Here is a 19,479-nt window from a genome sequence, read left to right as displayed (position 1 = left end):
AAGCCAGAGCTGTGTAGTGAGACCCTATCTCAAAAAAAGGAAGAAAGAAAACAGAAAAGAATATTGAGGCTGGAGAGATGTTTCAGGGGCTGAAAGAAGAACACGGAGCTTTTGCAGAGGACTGAGTTTCGGTTCCCAGCACCACAAAAGAAGCCACAGCTATAACCACTTCCAAATATCTGATGCCCTCTTCTGGCCTCAGTGGGCATTGCATGCATATCATGAGCTTACATGTCTGCGGGTAAAACACTCATATACATAACATTTAAAAATATCTTTAAATATATTTTCATTTATTTTTGTGTGTGCACAAGTGTGTGCACGCATGTGTGTGTGCAGACCGCATGCCACACACATGGAAATCAGAGTACAACTTGCAGGAGCCAGTTCTCCCCTCTACAGCATGGACCCCAGACTGAAGATGTTCGGGCTGGTGGAAAGTACCCTTACCCACTGAGCCATCCCATCCATGTCCCACCCCAAGGAATACAGACTTTCTCTTTCTAACATATTCTAACCCAGTTTATTTTATTTAACGTTTATCATTGTCACACACAGTGGTGGACTGGGTTTCTGCTGCTTCCTGGGACACTTCCTGAGGAATGGTGTGTGGGCTGTGTGTGTGTGTATATGCATGTGCTTAGAGGAGCCTGCCTCTCTCCCTCAGGCCAGGGCCTGCCACCGCCCCGTGGAAGAGGAGGAGGACCGCGCCTCTGTCCCTTTGCCCGACAGAGCTCTGTTTGTTAAACAAGCACAGGGCTGACTCCATGCCCATGCCTTGCCGCCCTGTGGGTGGCTCGCTCTCGGCTTTCACCTGCGGCCAAGGCTGACGCCTGACCTGGGTCACAACTCAGTTTTACAGTTCACTTCCTGACAAAGGAAGCCACCCCGCCTGCATGTGTAACTTGCTTACCAAGTGCCAGTCACTGGGTGTGTTTTCACTTCGTCCTGATAAGCCCTTTGTCGTGAGTGACATCACCTTTGTGAGAGGAAACTGGCCGCTGCTCAGTCACACGACCTTTGACTCCAAAGTCCCTTGGCTGGAGGCCGCACCCTCACCTGGGAGATTCGGGGGTGCTCTGCATTCTCTTCCTCAAATTTCTTTTATTATTTTTTTGAAACAGGGTTTCCCTGTGTAGCTGAAACTGGCCTTGCACTAAGAGACCCACCTGTCTCTGCCTCTCCAGTACTGGGATTAAAGGCGTGTGCCTCCACCCCCCAGACTTTTTTCTTGAGTCTAGCAAATTCACGTGTGTCCAGATTCAGACTACATCTTAACCTCATTTTGTATGTACAAGTGTTTTCTCTGAATGTACATATGTGCATGATGTGTGTGCCCGATGCCCAGGGAAGCCAGAAGAAGGCACTGAATCCCCTGGCCCTAGAGTTACAGGTGGTTTTGAGCTGTTCTGTGGGTACTGGGAATGGAGTCCTCTCTCAGAGCAGCCAGGGCTCACACTGAGGAAGCTTGAGGGAGGACCTTGAAGGAGCCCTTGTGGCACTGTGCCCAGATGCCCATCCACCCTCCTCACAGGATGCCAAAACTATGAGGGCTTCCTGCACACACCAGCACTCAGGCATGTGTACTTCCTCCTAAATTCAGGCGTTGCTTTCTGTTTTTTTCCCCTGAGTGGGGACCTTGGACCAACTCAGCACACAAAAGACGTCTTGTTGGGGTGCTTCTTTGAAATCGGGGCTTTCTTTCTATGTTACCCGGGTTGGCCTTAAACTTGGAATCTGACTGATTCCGACGAAGATCTAGTTTCAGGTAAATTTCTTAATCTGCCACCTTACCTGGCCACCTTGTTCTTCCTGTGACACCTAATGTTGTAGATGGCTGTCTTTGGTGCTCACGGCAGGTTTTCTGTGTAGGCCAGTGCGGCACCGAGTGAGCATGTAGGTGGTGCACGGATGGGCCTTCTAAAGGCCAGCCTGCTGCCTCAGAGTGGGGAGGGCTTTGGCTACGAGACTTGGCAGGCTGCCTTCTGAGGGCTGTGCCGGTTCCCGTGCCCCCTGGGAGGCAGGTGCTCCACATCTTCCTTGCACACGCTCCTCAGCCACACAGGTACCTCTGAGCCCTCTGCCTGAGATGCAGGATAAGAGGTCTTTGGGGCTTAAAAGGGCTCTCCTCATTCCGTTGCAGCCTTCATTCACTGTTAAAACACTCTCGGGAGCCCAGGCTTGGGGTAGGGAATGTCTCATGTGGCAAGAGGCCTTCCTAAGAAGTGTGAAGTCCCTTTAGCAGAGTGGGGGGGTATCCTGAGGCGTGGATGGCTAACCTTCGGGACGTCCCACCATCCCACCATCCCGCTGCCAGACTGGGTCCTCCACAGCCACCCGGTATCACACCTTAGGAAGTGCCTCTGCAACTGTTACCTCACTGCATCCCTGAGGTGATGCCTGGAGTCAGGCAGGAAGGAGTCATTTCTGTCCCCATCACTTCTGACGAAGTGATGTCAGACACTTGCCCCCAAACCGTGGGCTGGTCAGAACCTGACTTCAGTCTCTTGGAGGGTAGTTGGCTCCCTGGAGGAGAGGCTGGGCTGCCGAAACCTCTGGCACGTCTCCAAAGGTCTACCCTTCACTTCTAGGACACAGGATCATTTCCAGGAAACCCTCCTAGCCCCTTGATCTTTCCCTTGGCTGTTCTAGCAAGGGGATCTGAAATGGCTCTCGAGTCTTCAGGGTGAGGGAACACTTCTTGGGGAGATGGCACTAAGCTGGGTCTGAGTCCTTAGCAGAATCGATACTGATGGAGACTCAGTGTCCTGCTCCCTGCTCCTCCCTCCACCTCCTGGACTCAGCGTTTCCGACCTAACAGGAACCCAGTGCCCAGCTCCGCCATGTAGCATCACGGAGTCTGCCTGAGCTCCAGCTCCCTCACAGGGAGAGAAGGGAGCTGGGTGGGACGGCACACTGGCATTCTGAGCACTCGGTACAGTGCTGAGGGTACCGCTAACATCTGCTCGATTTTATTATCTCCGGGCCTGGCCTCTGGCTGTGTGGTCACTGTTGTCCCAGGAACTCACTGAGCCACAGCTTGCTCATCAAAACCCCAGACTCACCTGGCATAGAGGCACATGCCTGGAATCCCAGCCCTCAAGAATCCAAGGCAGGAGGATTGTAACGACTTTGACTTAGGCAATAATGGTCTGTCTCAAAACAGCAATAAGCAGTCTCCCCAAATCTTTGCAACTTGAAGCATAAATAGATCCATAAACCATTTAGCATTTAGCATATCTTTTGGTTGACATGTAGACTATTGTTCTGTCAACTTGACACAAGCTGGAGTAATCAGAGAGGAAGGAGCTCAGGTGAGGAAATGCCCCCATGAGGTCCAGCTGTAAGGCGTTTTCTCAATTAGTGATCAATGGGGGATTGCTGAGCCCGTCCATGATAGGTGGAGCCATTCTGGGCTGGTCGTCCTGGGTTCAATAAGAAAGCAGGCTGAGCAAGCCATGTGAAGTAAGCCGGTAAGTGACACTGCTTCATGGCCTCTGTGTCGGTTCCTGTCTCCAGCCTCCTGCCATTTCTGAGTTCCTGTCCTGGCTTTTTTTATGATAAATAGCAATGTGGAAGTGTCAGCTAAATAAACCCCTTTCTCCCCATTACAGCAATAGAGACCCAAACTAAGGCAACTATTTAAGCTTTGAAAATATTCTACTTGGGGCTGGAGAGATGGCTCAGAGGTTAAGAGCACTGACTGTTCTTCCTAAAGGTCCTGAGTTCAATTCCCAGCAACCATAGGGTGGCTCATAATCATCTAAAATGATATCTGGTGCCCTCTTCTGGCATGCAGGCAGAACACTGTATAAATAATAAATAAATCTTTTTAAAAAATTCTACGCATGGGCTAGGATCAGCTCAGTTGGTAGAAGACTTACACAGTATACACAAGGAGGCCCTGGGCTCTGTCTCCACCAGGTAAAGTGGGTGTGTCTGCACACAACTGTAATCCTAGTATTGGAGAGGTGAAAGAAAGGGGGTCAGAAATTTAAGGTTCTCTCAAGTACATGGTGTGTTTCAAGGTCAGCCTAGGCTACATGAGACTTGTCTAAAAAAAAAAAAAAAAAAAGTCCAACCAGAAAGCTGCTCTGGGCTGAAGGCTAGGCCTGGCTGCATGCTCAGAACCAGCTAATGGCCACCAGCTTCCCTGCCTTCCTGACTCCCAGAGTGACTCAGAGCATGACCTTCGCCAGGAAGTGCCCTTATTCTTGCTCAGTTTTTATTCACCTTTCCAGTGTCTGAATCCAGTCACAGCTACAAATTTTTGTTCAATATCCAATGTGGACTGGGGACCGAGTCTCTGGGATCACAAATGGCTGACAGCATGCTCTTTGAGCTCTTTCTTTCCTCACTGATGTTGGGAATGGATTGTTTTCCATTATTTTAATGGATCACGGGCAGTCTCTATCTTTGGCAATCTTCCTGGTTCTTGATGCAATTTGAACATATTTGTGGAGCTAGCAGGTTTACTTAGCAGACAATTTCATGTTTATTTTTTAGGCTCTCACTTTATTCTAGAACTTAAGGAAGATAAAGTTCATATCCTTCCGTGGTTCTGCCTTTATACATGATTAAAGGACGGGTGGTGAGGGATGGAGTGGGGTAATTGGGGTGTTGCTGGTGGCCAGATTCTAAGGTCTCTGGCCTGCCTCCTTGAGCCACCACCACTTGGCAGCTGTGATACCTAAGAAGCTGGACTTCACCCTTTGCCTTCAGCTCCACATCTACGAAATGGGTGCTGGAGCTATCCACCTCCTGGGCTGCCCTTGAGTAAGCCCTTGAAAGTGCTGACTCGGCTCTTGGCATTTGCAGGGACATATTTAGTAAATAAACCTGCAGAGTAAAGCTTCCACCTGCTTTTCAACCCAGGAGCTCCTTTGAGAGGGGCCATTGGAGAAACCTCAAACCAAGGGTCCGACATCAGAGGTCGGTTTATTTACCCAGGGCCAGGGTTTCTTATCTTCCGTTGTGTCCTGGCTCACAGGACCTCTGTTCTAGGGAAGTGGAATATCCATTTCAGACCACTGGTCTTCCCTGCAGTGACAGCTCACACAGACAACCCGGACAGACTCACACACAGTCCCGCTGACTGGCCTCTGAGCTGTTGCTGTGGACCAGAGGGTGGACAGCTGTCTAGGAGCAGGGTCCACCTCACATACGGTCTGCAGCCTGAATCCTGCCCAAAGCTGGCTTGGGTTGGGCCCTGGGTTTCTGTTCAAGGGGCCAGGTATCTCGGGGCTATTGTGAGCTTTCTGGTGTCGGGGTGTGCCGTGCACCTCAGGGAAGGTGGAGAAGAGGGAGAAGGGATGAGCAGCCGGCCTGCCAGGGTCCAACGTCATCTTGACTGTGTTCTCTTGCAGAGCCGACGACGACGATGGTGCCTCCAGCCAGCTCGGAAGCCCAGGTATTTTAGATGATTACTTGGTAGCTAATACAGTTTATATGTTGTGCTGGTTAGGTGTTTTTGTTGTTGTGAACTTGAGTCATCTGAGAGGAGGGAACCTCAACTGAGAAAATGCCTCCAGAAGCTCAACCCATAGGCGAGCTTGAGGGGTGTTTTCTTGGTCCCTGACGGGTCTGGGGTGGGAGTGGGGGCAGCCCACCGTGGGCAGTGCCACACCTAGGTGGTGGTCCTGGGTGGTGTGGGAAATCAAGCCTTGAGGAGAAAGCCACCCCGTAAGCAGGATTTCTCCCTGGGCTCTGCTTCTGTTTCTGCTTCCAGGCTCTGGGAGTTCCTCCCCTCAGGGAAGGGAGCCACAGCCTGAGAGGTGTACGCTGAAATGAACCTTTCCTTCAGTTGCTTTTGCTCCAGGCATTTTAGCACAGTGGAAACCTATAAGACACTTGTATTGAAGAATGAAAATTATAAAGTGTACAGAGTTACATGGTCCTTTAAGGGAGGCACAGCACAACTAAAACACGTGGAAGGTCTTAACTGAGAGATTGAAGCCGTTCACAGGGGCCAGGCAGGGCGAGGAGCCAGGTACTGATCCCATCCCCAGATGGGGGAGTGAGGGAGAGTACTGCTGACCTCACTCTCTGGGCTACCAGAGGGAGATATGGTCTGCAGAGCAGGCTTCTCAGCATGGAGTTCAAGGGCATGAGAAACCAGCCAGTGACCAGTGATCCAGCCTCTTCTTGCATTCCCACCCGTTGTCTTGAGCTAATGATTTGAGGCTGGTGTCTGTCTTCGTTGTCCTCGAAACATGGTTTCGAGGCAGTGTAACCATTGCTGGCCTCAGCTTATCAGGTACTGAGCCCGGGGGAGGCTTTGAACTCCCAGTCCTTAGTGTCCCAAGTAATGCTGGGCTTACAGCCGTGCACTGCCATCTTGGCTTTCCACTGCTTTTTCACTTTATTTCTTTCAGTTTTTTTTTTTTCCAGTGAGTGATATTTCATCTACCTGTTTCTTGAAAGGCAGTCAAGAGTAGGGACCACTTGTATCCTGGGATGAGAAGGGACCTTTGGGGACCAGAAGAGAGCTGCATCTGAGTGGCAGAGTCAGAAAGCGGGATTCCAGGACATGTTGATTGCTCTGATGTTTTTCCTCCTTTGAATTATGGCCACTCAGTGCCTTCTGAAAGCATAATTTTAATGTAATAATAATTTATAAGGCTGTATGCAATGGTACAATCCTGTAATTCCAGCTACTTGAAAGACTGAAGCTTTGAGGAAAAGTAGAGATGTGAAGAAGGAGAGGGAGGGAGGAAAGAAACCTTTGCATTTACGTATTTAGCACGGCAGCCTTCCCAGGGTGAGGTGAACGCAGACCAAGGGGGTTCCATATGTTACATAAAAACAGTGATAACACCAGCTGAGAACCTGTGCCCCCGTGCTGCTGCTTCCTCCTCCTCCTATTTTTTTTTTTTTAATGTGTGTTGGTGTTTTGCCTACATGTATGTCTGTGTGAAGATGCTGGAGTTACGGACAGTGGTGAGTTGCCATGTAGGGGCTGGGAATTGAACCTAAGTCCTTTGGAAGAGTGGTCAGTTCTCTCACTTGCTGAGCCATCTCTCCAGTCCACACACATAGTTCTGAATGCCAGTGATAAGATTCTCCTGCTCCCTTGGAATGCTGTCACCTAAGCAGCACTACTGAGCATTGCTTATGAACTCTGTGAAAATGGTATTTTTTAAATATATAGTTAGCTGAAAATTGGGTGAAGAACAACTGTATTTCTAAGACATCTTCGTCATCACGTGGCTGCCGGTTATCTGTATTCACGGGTATATGCTACTCAGATAGTTTTATTTCCCTGAGTCCAGGTCTGCTGGCCTGGGAGATCAGCTGACCCTTATTGCCCAGAGGTGCAGCTGCTCCGTGGCACTTGGCATGTGCTGTTACACACCGTAAAATACTGGTAGAGAATGTTGAATGAGGGAGTCCCAAATGGACCGTTCTCAGAGGCCATGTGTTAGCCTGGAAGCTCCATCCCCAGGAGACAAGGTGAGGCAGCCGCTCAACATGAAGCTTCATTCCAGCCTCTTGGGTTTCATGCACTGCCTGGGCAGCCCCTCTACCTTCAGTCAGAGCCCAGGCTGATGGCCATGCGTGAACTTGCAAGGCCAGAGGTCCTGAGACTGGCTGGCTGCCGGACTTTCCTTTTCCTTTTTTAAAGGAAAGCATTCTTTGTGTTCCAGAGAAAGTTTCCAGTGAGTTGGGGCCCATAAAAGCTTTTACCAAAACAGCCATCATCTAAGAGGCTTGGGCTTAACCCTTCCCCTGGCTTGTTGCTGATGTAAGCCAGCAACCAGGCCCGGGGTTGGGTTGCTTTTCTGCCGTGTGCCCTGGGGTGCGTAGGAGGCCTTCTGGCCTTCTTCTCAGTCTCTCTTACTGCCCCAGCAGTGCCACACAACTGAGCATCACAGAGCTGTGAAGCACACGACGGGTCCTGTGCCACTTTGCTCTTACCTGGCACCTACTGTGTGACTTCTCCGTCTTTCTGTCTCCTTGCCTTGCTAACCTTCCCTTTCCTTTGGCATGCCCAAGAGTCTACAGAGTCCTCAGTTCCTCAGAGCTCTCTACCCTGGCTGATGGCTGATGGCTAAAGCTATGCTATCTGCCACCTGTCAGGTGTGACCAGCCTAGATGCTAGTGCCATGCCCTCTTAATCTGCACTCAAGGGTGTGCCACCTGTGACTCTAACCTGCTTAAGGGACAGATAAAACTGGAGCAAGGGCAGCAGCAGGGGCGGACAAGGGCTTTGCTCCATTGTGCCTTTACCCTTTCCACCAGTGCTCTTGGGCAGAGGGCTGCCTTCCCCAGGCCCTTTAGGCTCCAGCGTCTTCTGAGATGTCCCTGTAGGACCCAGAAACCGTATCTCTTGCCTCACCCTGGCTTTGACCTGTTGCTGCTCTGCCTGCCTCAGGCTCAGGTTTCCTGGGATCCCCTGCTAGCCAGAAGCGAGTGGAGAAACCGCTGGGGCAAGGCAGTGTCAGAGTGTACGGCCTCCTGACAGGCCTTGGCGGTGTCAGAGAGTGCATGGCCTCCTGATGTGCCGCAGCTCCTTCTGCTGCAGTGACCTCTTACCTAGGCAGTGTAACAGAAGACTTAGAGCACAGCACAGACAGACCCAACTCCCAGCTTCCAGCTGGGATGAAATGGCCTAAGCTATTCCTGCCTCTGTCCCTCTGTGTGTGAGTGGGTTGTTGTGAGGTTGAAGAGGAAGAATTTTGTGCAAGCTCAGCACAGTATCTGACATAGTAGAGCTGTTATGTGTATGTGCCTTTGACATTATTCTTCACAAATACTTATTTTGTTTTACGTATATAAGTGATTTTTACATTTATTTATTTATTCATTTATCTATATTTCTTTATTTTGCTTGCATAAGTGTCTGGTGCCAGAGGAGGTCAGGGGAGGGTGTTGGATCCTCTGGAACTGGAGTTATAGACGGCTGCGATCCGCTATGCAGGTGCTGGGAATTGAACCCAGGACCTCTGGAATAACACCCAGGGCTCCTAACCACTGAACCATCTCTCCAGCCCCAGATGGCCTGTTAAAGAAGGACAGTATGAAAACCATTTATTTAGTACTATTGAAAATTGATCCTCAGGTCTCGCCTGTGCTAGGCAGTATCGCTAGCCTCCGTTAATCTTTTTATTTTGAGATGGGATTTCATTAAATTGCCCACGCTGGCCTCAGACTTGCCCTGTAGTCCAGACAGATCTTGAACTTGCAGTCTTCCTGCCTCTGCCTCCTGAATAGCTGGGATTAACAAGCTGTGTCACCAGGATCAGCCTGTAACGCTAAATATAATATTTGTTTTAAGATGGGTTTTCGGGCTGGAGAGATGGCTCAGCGGTTAAGAGCACTGTCTGCTCTTCCAGAGGTCCTGAGTTCAATTCCCAGCAACCACATGGTGGATCCTAGCTACCTATGCTGGGGTCTGATGCCCTCTTCTGGCATGCAGAACACTCATACATAAAATAAATAATAAATAAAATCTTAAAAAAAAAAAAAAAGATGGGTTTTCATTATGTATCCTAGACTAGCCTCAAGGTCAGGGTTATCTTATCTCAGCATCTCCAATGCTGGGATCACAGATCTGTGCCACCTCATCCCAATTTATGAAAGCCTTTTAAAGCATAAAAGCAAGTGCTATGCAAATTAGGGGCACTGTTAATTCCCCTATGTATTCAGCCATGCTGGCCGCCCATTGCAGTGTTCCGCTGTCTGATTAAACCTAACTAGTGGAGGAGGGGCGGTCACATGGGCACAGAGAATCAGGTGCAGGCAGCCTCTGCAGGGTGCACGCCACAGGGCTCCCGCCCCAGGTCAGCGATGGTAGCTGTGAAGGCAGGGTTCCCTGCCAAGTGAGATGGAGAAATGCTGAGATTAGAGGACTCTACAGAAAGACCTCAAAGATGCTTAATGTGCTTCTTAAAAAAGAATTACCGACGCTGGAGAGGTGGCTCATCAGTTAAGAGCACTGGCTGCTCTTCCAGAGAACCTGGGTTTGATTCCCAGCACCCACATGGCAGCTCACAGTATCTGAAACTCCAGTCCCAGGACACCTGGCACCCTGTTCTGGCCTCCACAGACACTGCATGGATATGGCACACTAACTTACGTTCAGGCAAGATGCCGGTACAACATAAAATAAAAATAAACTAAAAACATTAAAAACTGTTATTATCAGGCATGGTAGCACATGATTATAATTTTTTGGGAAGCTAAGAAAGGAGGCTTAAAAACTTTGAGGCCAAGCCGGGTGCGAGGGTGCATGCCTGTAATCCTGCTGAGTGTGGCTCTGTGGTAGAATGCTTATTCAGCATGGCTTTGGCTCAAGCCTCCACAAAGTGGGGAAGGTTTATTTCTGCTCACAGCTTTGCAAGTTTCAGTTCATGGCCACTGAGTTCTACTGCTTTGGGCCTGTGGTGATGTAAGACATCATGGCAGGAGCTGGAGAGATGGCTCAGCAGTTAAGAGCACTGTCTGTTCTTCCAGAGGTCCTGAGTTCAATTCCCAGCAAATACATGGTGGCTCACAACCATCTCTACTGGGATCTGATGCCCTCTTCTGGTGGCAGGTGTACATGCAGCTAGAACATTGTATACATAATAAATCATTTTTTTTTAAAAAAGACATCAGGACAGCTTTTCATGGGGGAGAAGGCAGCTTATCTGTTGGCTGAATATGAAAAAAAAAAGAAAAGTTAGAGGCCAGTTTCCAATTGTTCCTCCCAGCCATGCCTTCAGTGGGCAGAAAACACCCCCCTCAACCCCACCTCTTTATTTGTGTTTTTAAATATATATTTATTTTACATATGTGAGTGCTCTATCTGCATGTACACCTGCACACCAGAAGAGGGCATCAGATCCCACCACAGATGGCTGTGAGCCACCATGTGGTTGCTGGGAATCAAACTCAGGATCTCTGGAAGAGCAGACGGTGCTCTTAACTGCTGAGCCACGTCTCCAGCCCCTGTTTATTTGTTTTTGACAGGGCCTTACTATGTAGCCCAGGCTGGCCTGGAACACCCAGAGATCTCCCTGACTCTGCCTCCCAAAGGCTGGGACTAAAGGCGTAGATATAGCCATGCCCAGCAAAACCACCCCGTAAAGGTTCCACCAGCACCCAAGGGAAGCACGGTGAGGACGAAAGCTTTAACACATGGGTCTTTGGGGCCTCTGAGAATTCAGCTCCAGGGCTGGGGTGTGGTAGAGTGGTGGCGTCCACTCATATTACGTAAAACAAAACTCCCCAACCCCCGGAACCACAGTGGTTCAGCGACCACAGCAGGCATCGCTGAATGAGCTGGGCCCAGGCTCAGGGAGCTACCAACTTTTCCGTTGGCCTGAATGGGCTCAACCTGCTCAGAGTCAGGCTGGCGTGACCACACTGTATAAAGGCCTTCCGGTCTGGTGTGTGTGGTTTGCGTTTCTACAGTGTGAGATCTCTGTTTCTACAGTGCCCCACTGCGGGCATATGCCACCTTGTCTCCACCATGAAGAACAGGTGAGCAGTCTGTGAACAGGTCTTGTGTGGCTGTACTTTTCCGTTCCTCTGGGTGAAATACCTGGGAGGGGAGGAATTTTCCTGTTCTCCACAGTGGTTGTGCTGTTTGGGGGAGTATCTTTTCAACAGTGGTCCGTGTTTGGGCCTCGATGATTCCCCTCAGGCAGAGCGGTGGTATTTCTGAGATCTTCCTGTCTGCTGTTCTGCCTGGCGTCTCTGTCGCTCTTGCGGTGGTGGGTGCTACTGTTTGCGGGGTCCCAGTGCCCTCGTGGTGGCTCAGAATGCCGTCTCTGGTGACCGTGTGACTCCCCTGTCCCTTAGATGGTGCAGTCACTGGGCTTTGCTGTCTACCGCGCGCTGGACTGGGGGTTGGATGAGAGCGAAGAGCGAGAGCTCAGCCCGCAGCTGGAGAGGCTCATCGACCTCATGACCAACAGCGACTGCGAGGACAGCAGCTGCGGGGCAGCGGACGAGGGCTACGGGGGTCCTGAGGAGGAGGAGGAGGCCGAGGGCGGTCCCCGGGCCGTGCGCACCTTTGCCCAGGCTATGCGGCTGTGTGCTTCCCGCCTGACCGACCCCCACGGTGCGCAGGCCCACTACCAGGCGGTGTGCAGAGCTCTCTTTGTGGAGACGCTGGAGCTTCGTGCCTTCCTGGCCCGGGTGAGGGAGGCCAAAGAGGTGAGCAGGATATGGGCTGCTAAGTGATTGGGCTGGTTCCGGGTGGAGAGGGAGAGGGATGGGAGGTGGGGAGGAGGGTAGGGAGGCGATGGGGCCCACCCTGGGTCGGCCAACAGGGGTTAAGCGCCTGTGCCTGACTGTACCTTCTTAGGAATGCCCGTAACCTCCCTGCCCCTCCCCTCCCCCACGCTGGGCACCGTTGTTACCTCCACGCCTTCTTTTCACGGGGTTTTCAGAAAAGGGAATCCGCGAGAGTGGCTCCTAGCCTTTGCTTCTGCCGTCTCATTCCTGCTGCCTCTAGATTAGCCATTACCCTCCCTGGCCCCACTTCCACCCCTCAGGAGAGAGACCTCCTTACTGTCTGGCCTCTTTGAAACCACAAATCCTTCAGAAAATGTGATGCAGAACCACACGGGCAGACCCATGGGCATGGAGATTTGGGGCAAGTAGGCGAGAGAGCCCCTTAAGGCTATTTGCTATGCCTGCCAAAGGCCTACTTCATATTTTGGTGGTCCCCCCATTTAAAAGCAAACAGGTACCACCTCTGAGAGTTAGGGTACCCCACCCCAGTGCCAAGTGTCTTTTCCTGTAGCCTAGAAGGGTCATAGCTAGCACTGTGGCCCCTTGGAGCAGCCTGCATGAGCTTTTGGGGAAGTCTGAGTAATGGAGTCTGGGATCTGGGTTGAGCCCACTGATCCTCACTTGTAACTGTCACATGCCAACCTCGGGAGGCTCTCCTCTTCACTCCCTGCCTTCCCTCTCAGCATCTCCCTGGCATCTTAGAGACTCTTCTGGCTATGGTCCCTGTGGCTGGTAGGTGGTCCTGGGCTCCTGTCCTTTCCTGGGCATGGCCTGTTCTCTTGCTCAAATCAGTTCCTCACCCAGACAAAAGAGCTGCTGCTTTAGCCAGAGCTGGCGCCTCCACAGTCCATTCCACAGATCCCAGAGACAGTCACAGAATGGGTGCTAGGGGTAGAGGGTCCTGGACGGACGCACCTGGACTAGCCTGGGCAGACTTTGTGGACAGGAGCAGGTGCTCAGGCTCAGTTGTAGCTGTTCTAAGTAGGACGGGGGAGCTATCCTTTAGCCCCTTGGCCCTGGGGGTCCCATGCAGCAGTGTGTCTCAGGAGTTTGGCAAGTAGCTTGGGATGAAAGCCAGGGTCACTAACCGGTTCTGTCCCCACTGATGGGAGCTGCTGAAGGGCTTCTCTAGAGTGAGGGGTTGTGAGCTCCCCAGGCTGCCACCCAGGTCCAGAGCCACCAGGGCAAGTGGGTCCAGCATCTTTCTCCAAATTCCCAGCTGCCTCAGTCCCGGGCATCTTTCCAGGGCGCTCACCGTGATGTTAGCGCTTTATATCCGGGACTGCCCCCTAGGCCCTGCTGGCAGCTCACTCTGTCACCCAGCGGCCACCAAGTCCACCCCTGTTTGCAGACTAACACTTGCTGCACCATGCTGGACTCAGGCAGCGGACAGCAGCTGAGGGAGCACACGCAGCTTCTGAGATGCTGGTCCTTGGTGACCAGCACTGTGTGGGCTGTGCATAGAGAAGCAGCCACAGCTGTGGCAAGAGAACAGCTGGGCTCCTGGCTTGGCTAGGATGCTGGGTGACCTGAGGTCTGGGGGTTAGCAGGCGATGCCCCCTCCTCTGTATCAACAAGCCTTCCAGAGAGAGGACAGTGCCTCTGTGGATCAGGTGGGAGCCAGGGCCACGTGGACACCAGCAGGGTCCTGCTGCGTCCATTGCCCTGCCACTTCTTCACTAACTAGACATCTGGTCCCAGATGCTGCAGAAGCTGGGGGAGGATGAGCCACGGGTAGAGAAACCGCTGGCCGAGCTTGACCACCTGGGACACACGGACTGGGTAAGACGTGGGCCCCTCCTGGCCTGGGACAGAGGGTACAGTACACATGGAAGGGTCTGTGCTGGAAAGGCCAGGCGTGCGCGAGCCGAGGCCAGTTTCTTCTCTGGGCCAGGCCCGGCTATGGGTGCAGCTCATGCGGGAGCTCCGCCACGGGGTGAAGCTGAAGAAGGTGCAGGAACAAGAGTTCAACCCACTGCCCACCGAGTTCCAGCTCACGCCCTTTGAGATGCTGATGCAGGATATCCGTGCCAGGAACTACAAGCTGCGCAAGGTCATGGTGAGCCCCGCCCCGGGCCGCCCCGCCCGCCCCGCCCCGCCCCTCGGTCCTCTGCAGCTCCCTTCTGTGGGTCCTCCACCCGCTGCCCTGCCCTCTGCTCGCTGCTAGCATCCCTTGCCCTGTTCCTTGTGCTTGATCAGAGTTTGATACTCCCCTGCAGCTGTGACTAAGGCAGTTGCAGCTGATCTTCCACAGGTCTTGGCTGCACTGGCGCACAGTATACTTAGGGCAAGGAGAAGGTCCTTGAGGATCGGGAGGGGCCTAAGAGAAAGACACATATTTCCATTTAGCACGCATTTGATCCCCTGATGTGTACCAGTGTTACTCTTCAAAAGTCATCCAAAGTCGTTCATTTCATTCTCCTGACAACCCATGAGCTGGGTCCTTCAGCCCCATTTCCTGAGGAATGTTTGGTTCAGGTGGTTCTGGCAGCTGAGTTTAGGGCTCATTAGGCCTTGAGTGCTGTGGCCACTGCTGGGTGTGGCCCATGGATCTGTTACGCGTGTTAGAGAAAGCAGCTGGGTCCCAGGGAACAGAGGCCATAGGAGGGAAGTTAGATGTGAAGACCAGGCTGTAGCCAGGGCTGTGTGGGCCTCTCCTGGTCACTTTAACACCAGCAGCTGACTCTTGCAAGCTCAGGGTGTCTCTGCTCCTCCTGGCAGGTGGATGGAGACATCCCTCCCAGAGTGAAGAAAGATGCTCATGAGCTCATCCTCGACTTCATCCGTTCTCGGCCCCCGCTGAAGCAGGTACCAGCTCTACAGGCCCTCCTCTGAATATTCTGGGGCCTGCTGCTCTCCCAGGAGGTGTATGAGCAGGCCTGCTTCCTGAGGGTGGCCGTGGAGGACTCTCGAAGCCTGGAAGGCTGCAGAGATCCCCGGTGCAGAGTCTGTGGGTCTGTGTCTTCTTCCTCTCGGGGGGGGGGATTTTTGGCCATTCACACCTCACAGCTGCTGTGCACAAGGCCTCCCTGGGTAGCGTTTCCTTTGGGGTCATGCGAGCACCAAGTCTCCTGGACCGCTCCAGCGTTTCCCCAGGGAGGGCCATGTCACCACCTGCCTCCCCTTCCTACTTAGCGTGTCATGTCGGCAGGTCTCGGAGAGACGGCTTCGCCCTGTGCCACAGAAGCAAAGAACACCTCGCGAGAAGATCCTGGAGGAAATCAAGCAGGAACGGAGGCTCCGTCCAGTGGGAGTCCAGCACCTGAGTGCCCGTGGTGAGCAAGGGCTGCAGGACAGGAGAGAAGGCATCGCCCAGTGGACCTAGCTGGGCCTGCGGAGCAAAGCCCTAAGAGCTTATAATATGGGATAATAATAGTATGGGAAAGGGACCCAGGGCATCTTAACTTTGTTATTTTTATTTTTGTAAACCGAGGGGAGTTATAATGGTCTTGCGAAGTCTTAAGCAGAGGTCTGTAAAAGTGAAATAATCTTGCACTCTAGACTTTGATCTGATTTCGCCCTTGTATGTCGTTGTAATAGACGACAAATTTCAACATTTGAGAGGAAAATGAAATAAGCAAGTTTCAGAGTGAGTGGGAGCCAGGCGTGTATTGAGATGCTGGAGGTCTGGCCTTTCTTGCAAAGTGAGGATGGTGACCTTCAACCCTGCTTCTGCTGGGCCTTTGGGAGGCTGGGTAGTCCTTTTTGGGCTGGAGTTACTGTTAAGGCGACCAGCCTTCTGCTTCCCTTCTCAGTGGAGAATTAAACCAAGCAGGTGCTCATGAACCTGCTCACTTCCATGGTGGGGTTATCTCCCACTCAGTGTCCACTTCTGCACTTTCCTCCTCTTCCTTTTTGCTCACTGTCCACTCCTGCCCTGGGCAGCTTGCCTTCCCTAAACCACCCAGTCTCCCGTTGACCTTCTTGCCTGCCCTATTCAACATCTGTTCTTTCTTTCTTTCTTTCTTTCTTTCTTTCTTTCTTTCTTTCTTTCTTTCTTTCTTTCTTTCTTTCTTTCGAGAGGGTCTCACTGTGTAGCCTTGGCTGACTAGGGAGGTCATAGGGATGGATGCCTGCCTCTGCCTCTGCCTCCCAAGTGCACTTTCATCCCTAAGTTCAATGTCTGTTCTTGCCCTGGCCTCTTTGTCCTCCCCACTTACTCTCTGCTCCTGTCCTGGCCTCCTCACCTCTCCTATTCACTGTCCACTCCTGCCCTGGGCCTCTGTGTCCTTTCGGATCATCCACTGCATGTGTGCTTCTTGCCCTCCCTGACCTCACCCCACCCCCACCTGGTCTCGTTGCCTGCTCAGTGCTCATCTTCGTGCTGGCCCCCTCCCCCTCCATTTACCCCTGCCTTGTTTTTTTTTCTTTTTTTTGTTTTGTTTTGTTTTTTTCCCTGCCTTCAGGGTTTGGTTCTCTGCCCTGCATCCTCAACGCCTGCTCTGGGGACATCAAGTCCACTTCCTGCATCAACCTGTCTGTCACAGATGCTGGGAGTGGAAGCCAGCGTCCACGGCCCCGGGTCCTGCTTAAAGCCCCCACCTTAGCGGAGATGGAGGAAATGAACACCTCTGAGGTCAGAGAACAGGGATTCTTCAAAAGCTCATGCAGATGGGCTGGGAAAGGCTTAACAAGACAGGGGTCTGTTAGCTGAGTGGGTGGTCTCTGTAGCAAACCCTTGGATGGCAGGTGGCTCCTCCCTATCCCTTCAGCTCAGAAGTAGCCTTGGACATGTGGGGCAGTGGCCTCCGAACAACAAAGGCAGAAGTGATTTTCCTCGTGTTGGGCAGATGAGTAGCTGGGTAGCCCCTAGATGATGTGAGGAGCTGGTCTCAGTGAGGACCCCTAGCCCATCCTCCTGGGATGGAAGAGAACCTCCGTGCTGGCCTTTTCAGGGGCCTCAGCCTTCCTCAGAGCTGCCTCCTGCAAGATTTTCTGGAGAGCCTCAGGGAACAGTTTGATTATTGAGACACTTGCCATGAACCGTCCAAAAGACAGGAGGGCTAGTGACATTTAGAGGACAGCCCAGGGCCTCAGTGGGCCCAGTTAGCCAGCACCCCTGGATTCCCCACTGCCTTGGTCCAAGGATGAACAAGGGAATCTGGAGTAAGCCATCAGAAGTGGCGGTGGTGGGTGGTCAGGAGGGGCCATGGTCAGGAAGGGGCTGTGCCTGATGCTCTTCCAGGAAGAAGAGTCACCATGTGGAGAGGTGGCGCTGAAACGGGATCGCTCATTTTCCGAACATGACCTGGCTCAGCTTCGGAGTGAGGTGGCCTCTGGCCTACAGCCAGCCTCTCAGCCCCCAGGGGTTTCGGAGCCACCTCGGGCCAGAGCAGGCAGCATGCACTCCTGGAGGCCCAGCACCCGAGATCAGGGTAAGTGTCGCCTTTACCAGCACCGGCTCTTCTCACCTCCATCCCACAGACCTTGTGGTGCAGGCCCGACCTCACACCTTTAACAGGCAAGTACCCAAGGTGTGAGGCATGTGCCCTGCTCGGAGAGTCCAGAGTCTGTTGCCACCTAAAGCAGGCATCCTTGCTTTCCATCTGAGGATATAATCAACCAACCAGTCTGTATTCTTTACAAAACATTTTCTAAAGAAGTCGAATCCCCGAGGGCCGGACAGAGGGCTTTGTGGTTAAGAGCACTTGATGCTCTTGCAGAGAAAAGGGGTTCGGTTCCCAGCATCCTCACGGTGACTCATATCATTTCCTAGTTTCAGCTACAAGGAATCAGATGCCGACTTCTGGCCTCTTTGGGCACCAGGCACACAAGTGATGCACACACGTACACTCAGACACATAGAATAAAAATAAGTAAATTAGGCCGGGCATGATCGCACACATATTTAATCCCAGCACTGGAAGGCAGAGATGGGGGTGACTCTCTGAGTTCAGGGCCAACTGGGTCTACAAGCGAATTCCATGAGAGCTAAGGTTACACAGAGAAACCCTGTCTTGAAGAGGAAGAGAAAGAGGAAGAGGAGGCAGAGGAGGAGGAGGAATAAGTAAATGTTTTTGAAGAAAGAATTCAAATTCCTACAATTCTCTTACCCAGAGATAGTTATTATCAAAATCCTGAGACAGTAAGAGAGCTGGCCTGACCCCTTTGTTCCTTTTTCCTGTGGCTCTTGAAGCACCTGCCTTGTCACCAGCTACTGTTCCCCCCAGAGGACTCTCACTGGAAACAGCCACCGGCCTGGTTGCACAGGGTTAGTCCATCAGTTAGCGGCTGCACTCATGCTGAGAGCCGTCAGGGTTAGGAACGGGTCTGGGGTCCCAGGAACCTACGATCCAGCGTTTGTTTTGCAGAGGGGTGCGAGGCCACATCACATCAAGCGGTGACCCCCAGTGAGTCTCCATTTCTAAGGGAGTGCCGTGTCTCTGAGTGGTCCGGGCTCAGCCTTGTGTCCCTGCATAATTGGCTAATTGAAAGCCACAGTTGATCAGCAAAAAGCAGTTTTCAGCACTGAGCGCAACCCTGAGCACATATTTTGATACCAGGAAGTGAAAACCATGGAGGAATGTGAGTTTCTGTCATGCAGCTTTCCTTATAATTTTTTAAAATTAATTTTTAAATTTTTGTTTTTACTTTTGTTTTTCAAGACAAAAACTCTTTAGCTCTGGCTAAACTGGACCTCTGTAGACCAGGCTGGCCTTGAACTCAAGAGATCCACCTGCTTCTGCCTCCTGAGTGCTGGGGTCAAAAGTGTGCACTGCCACTGCACAGCTTGATTTAATTTTTATCTTATGTGTATGGGTGTTTTGCATATATGTATGCACCATACCATGTGTGTGCGTGTCTGTATTTGTGTGTACCACATGCGTGCCTCGTGCCTGTACTGGATCCCCTGGAACTGCAGTCATGTAGTGACCCACCATGTAGGAGTTGGGAATTGAACCTGGGTCCTCTGCAAGAACTGCTGAGCCGACTCTCCAGCTATCCACTGGACTTTTAGGTTGCTCTCCATCCCCACTGCCCCCATTGTCCACGTGGCACGGCTCTCCTGCCAGGTACTCTTCACGGGCCTGTGTTCTTCCTCCAGCTTTCTGTCCTGTGAGTGACCAGGCCCAGCCTTACCCCAGTTCCGCCTTGCCCAGCAGCTTGAACTCAGTGGATAAAACGGAGGCTTCTGCGACAGACACCAGACACCTGTGGCTGGTAAGTGACAAAGGTAGATTGCCTGGATGGCCTCTTCTGCGTCAGCCTCATCCTTTCCCAGGACAAGATACTAGCGAGGGAGTCAGGCAGCCT

The 19,479-nt window shown here is 52.1% G+C and overlaps 1 protein-coding gene across 3 annotated transcripts in view; it reads left to right on the top strand.

The window, feature by feature from the left end:
- Positions 1-19,479, top strand: part of Spire2 (spire type actin nucleation factor 2) — a 35,288-nt gene that overhangs the window by 7,325 nt on the left and 8,484 nt on the right. For 2 of the 3 annotated variants that reach the window (XM_060391813.1, XM_021631235.2), the window contains exons 2-10: positions 5,367-5,410; positions 11,788-12,144; positions 13,927-14,007; positions 14,120-14,284; positions 14,947-15,033; positions 15,377-15,500; positions 16,632-16,801; positions 17,411-17,600; positions 19,271-19,386. In XM_060391813.1, the coding sequence (XP_060247796.1) occupies positions 5,367-5,410; positions 11,788-12,144; positions 13,927-14,007; positions 14,120-14,284; positions 14,947-15,033; positions 15,377-15,500; positions 16,632-16,801; positions 17,411-17,600; positions 19,271-19,386 (1,334 nt within the window). The remainder of the gene's footprint in view (positions 1-5,366; positions 5,411-11,787; positions 12,145-13,926; positions 14,008-14,119; positions 14,285-14,946; positions 15,034-15,376; positions 15,501-16,631; positions 16,802-17,410; positions 17,601-19,270; positions 19,387-19,479) is intronic. The other variant, XM_060391812.1, reaches the window with a different exon arrangement.

The sequence above is a fragment of the Meriones unguiculatus genome, chromosome 10, assembly GCF_030254825.1.
Source record: "Meriones unguiculatus strain TT.TT164.6M chromosome 10, Bangor_MerUng_6.1, whole genome shotgun sequence".
NCBI classification, from domain to species: Eukaryota; Metazoa; Chordata; class Mammalia; order Rodentia; family Muridae; genus Meriones; species Meriones unguiculatus.
The sequence above is the reverse complement of the archived record's forward strand: the minus strand, read 5'-3'. Positions and strand labels throughout refer to the sequence as shown.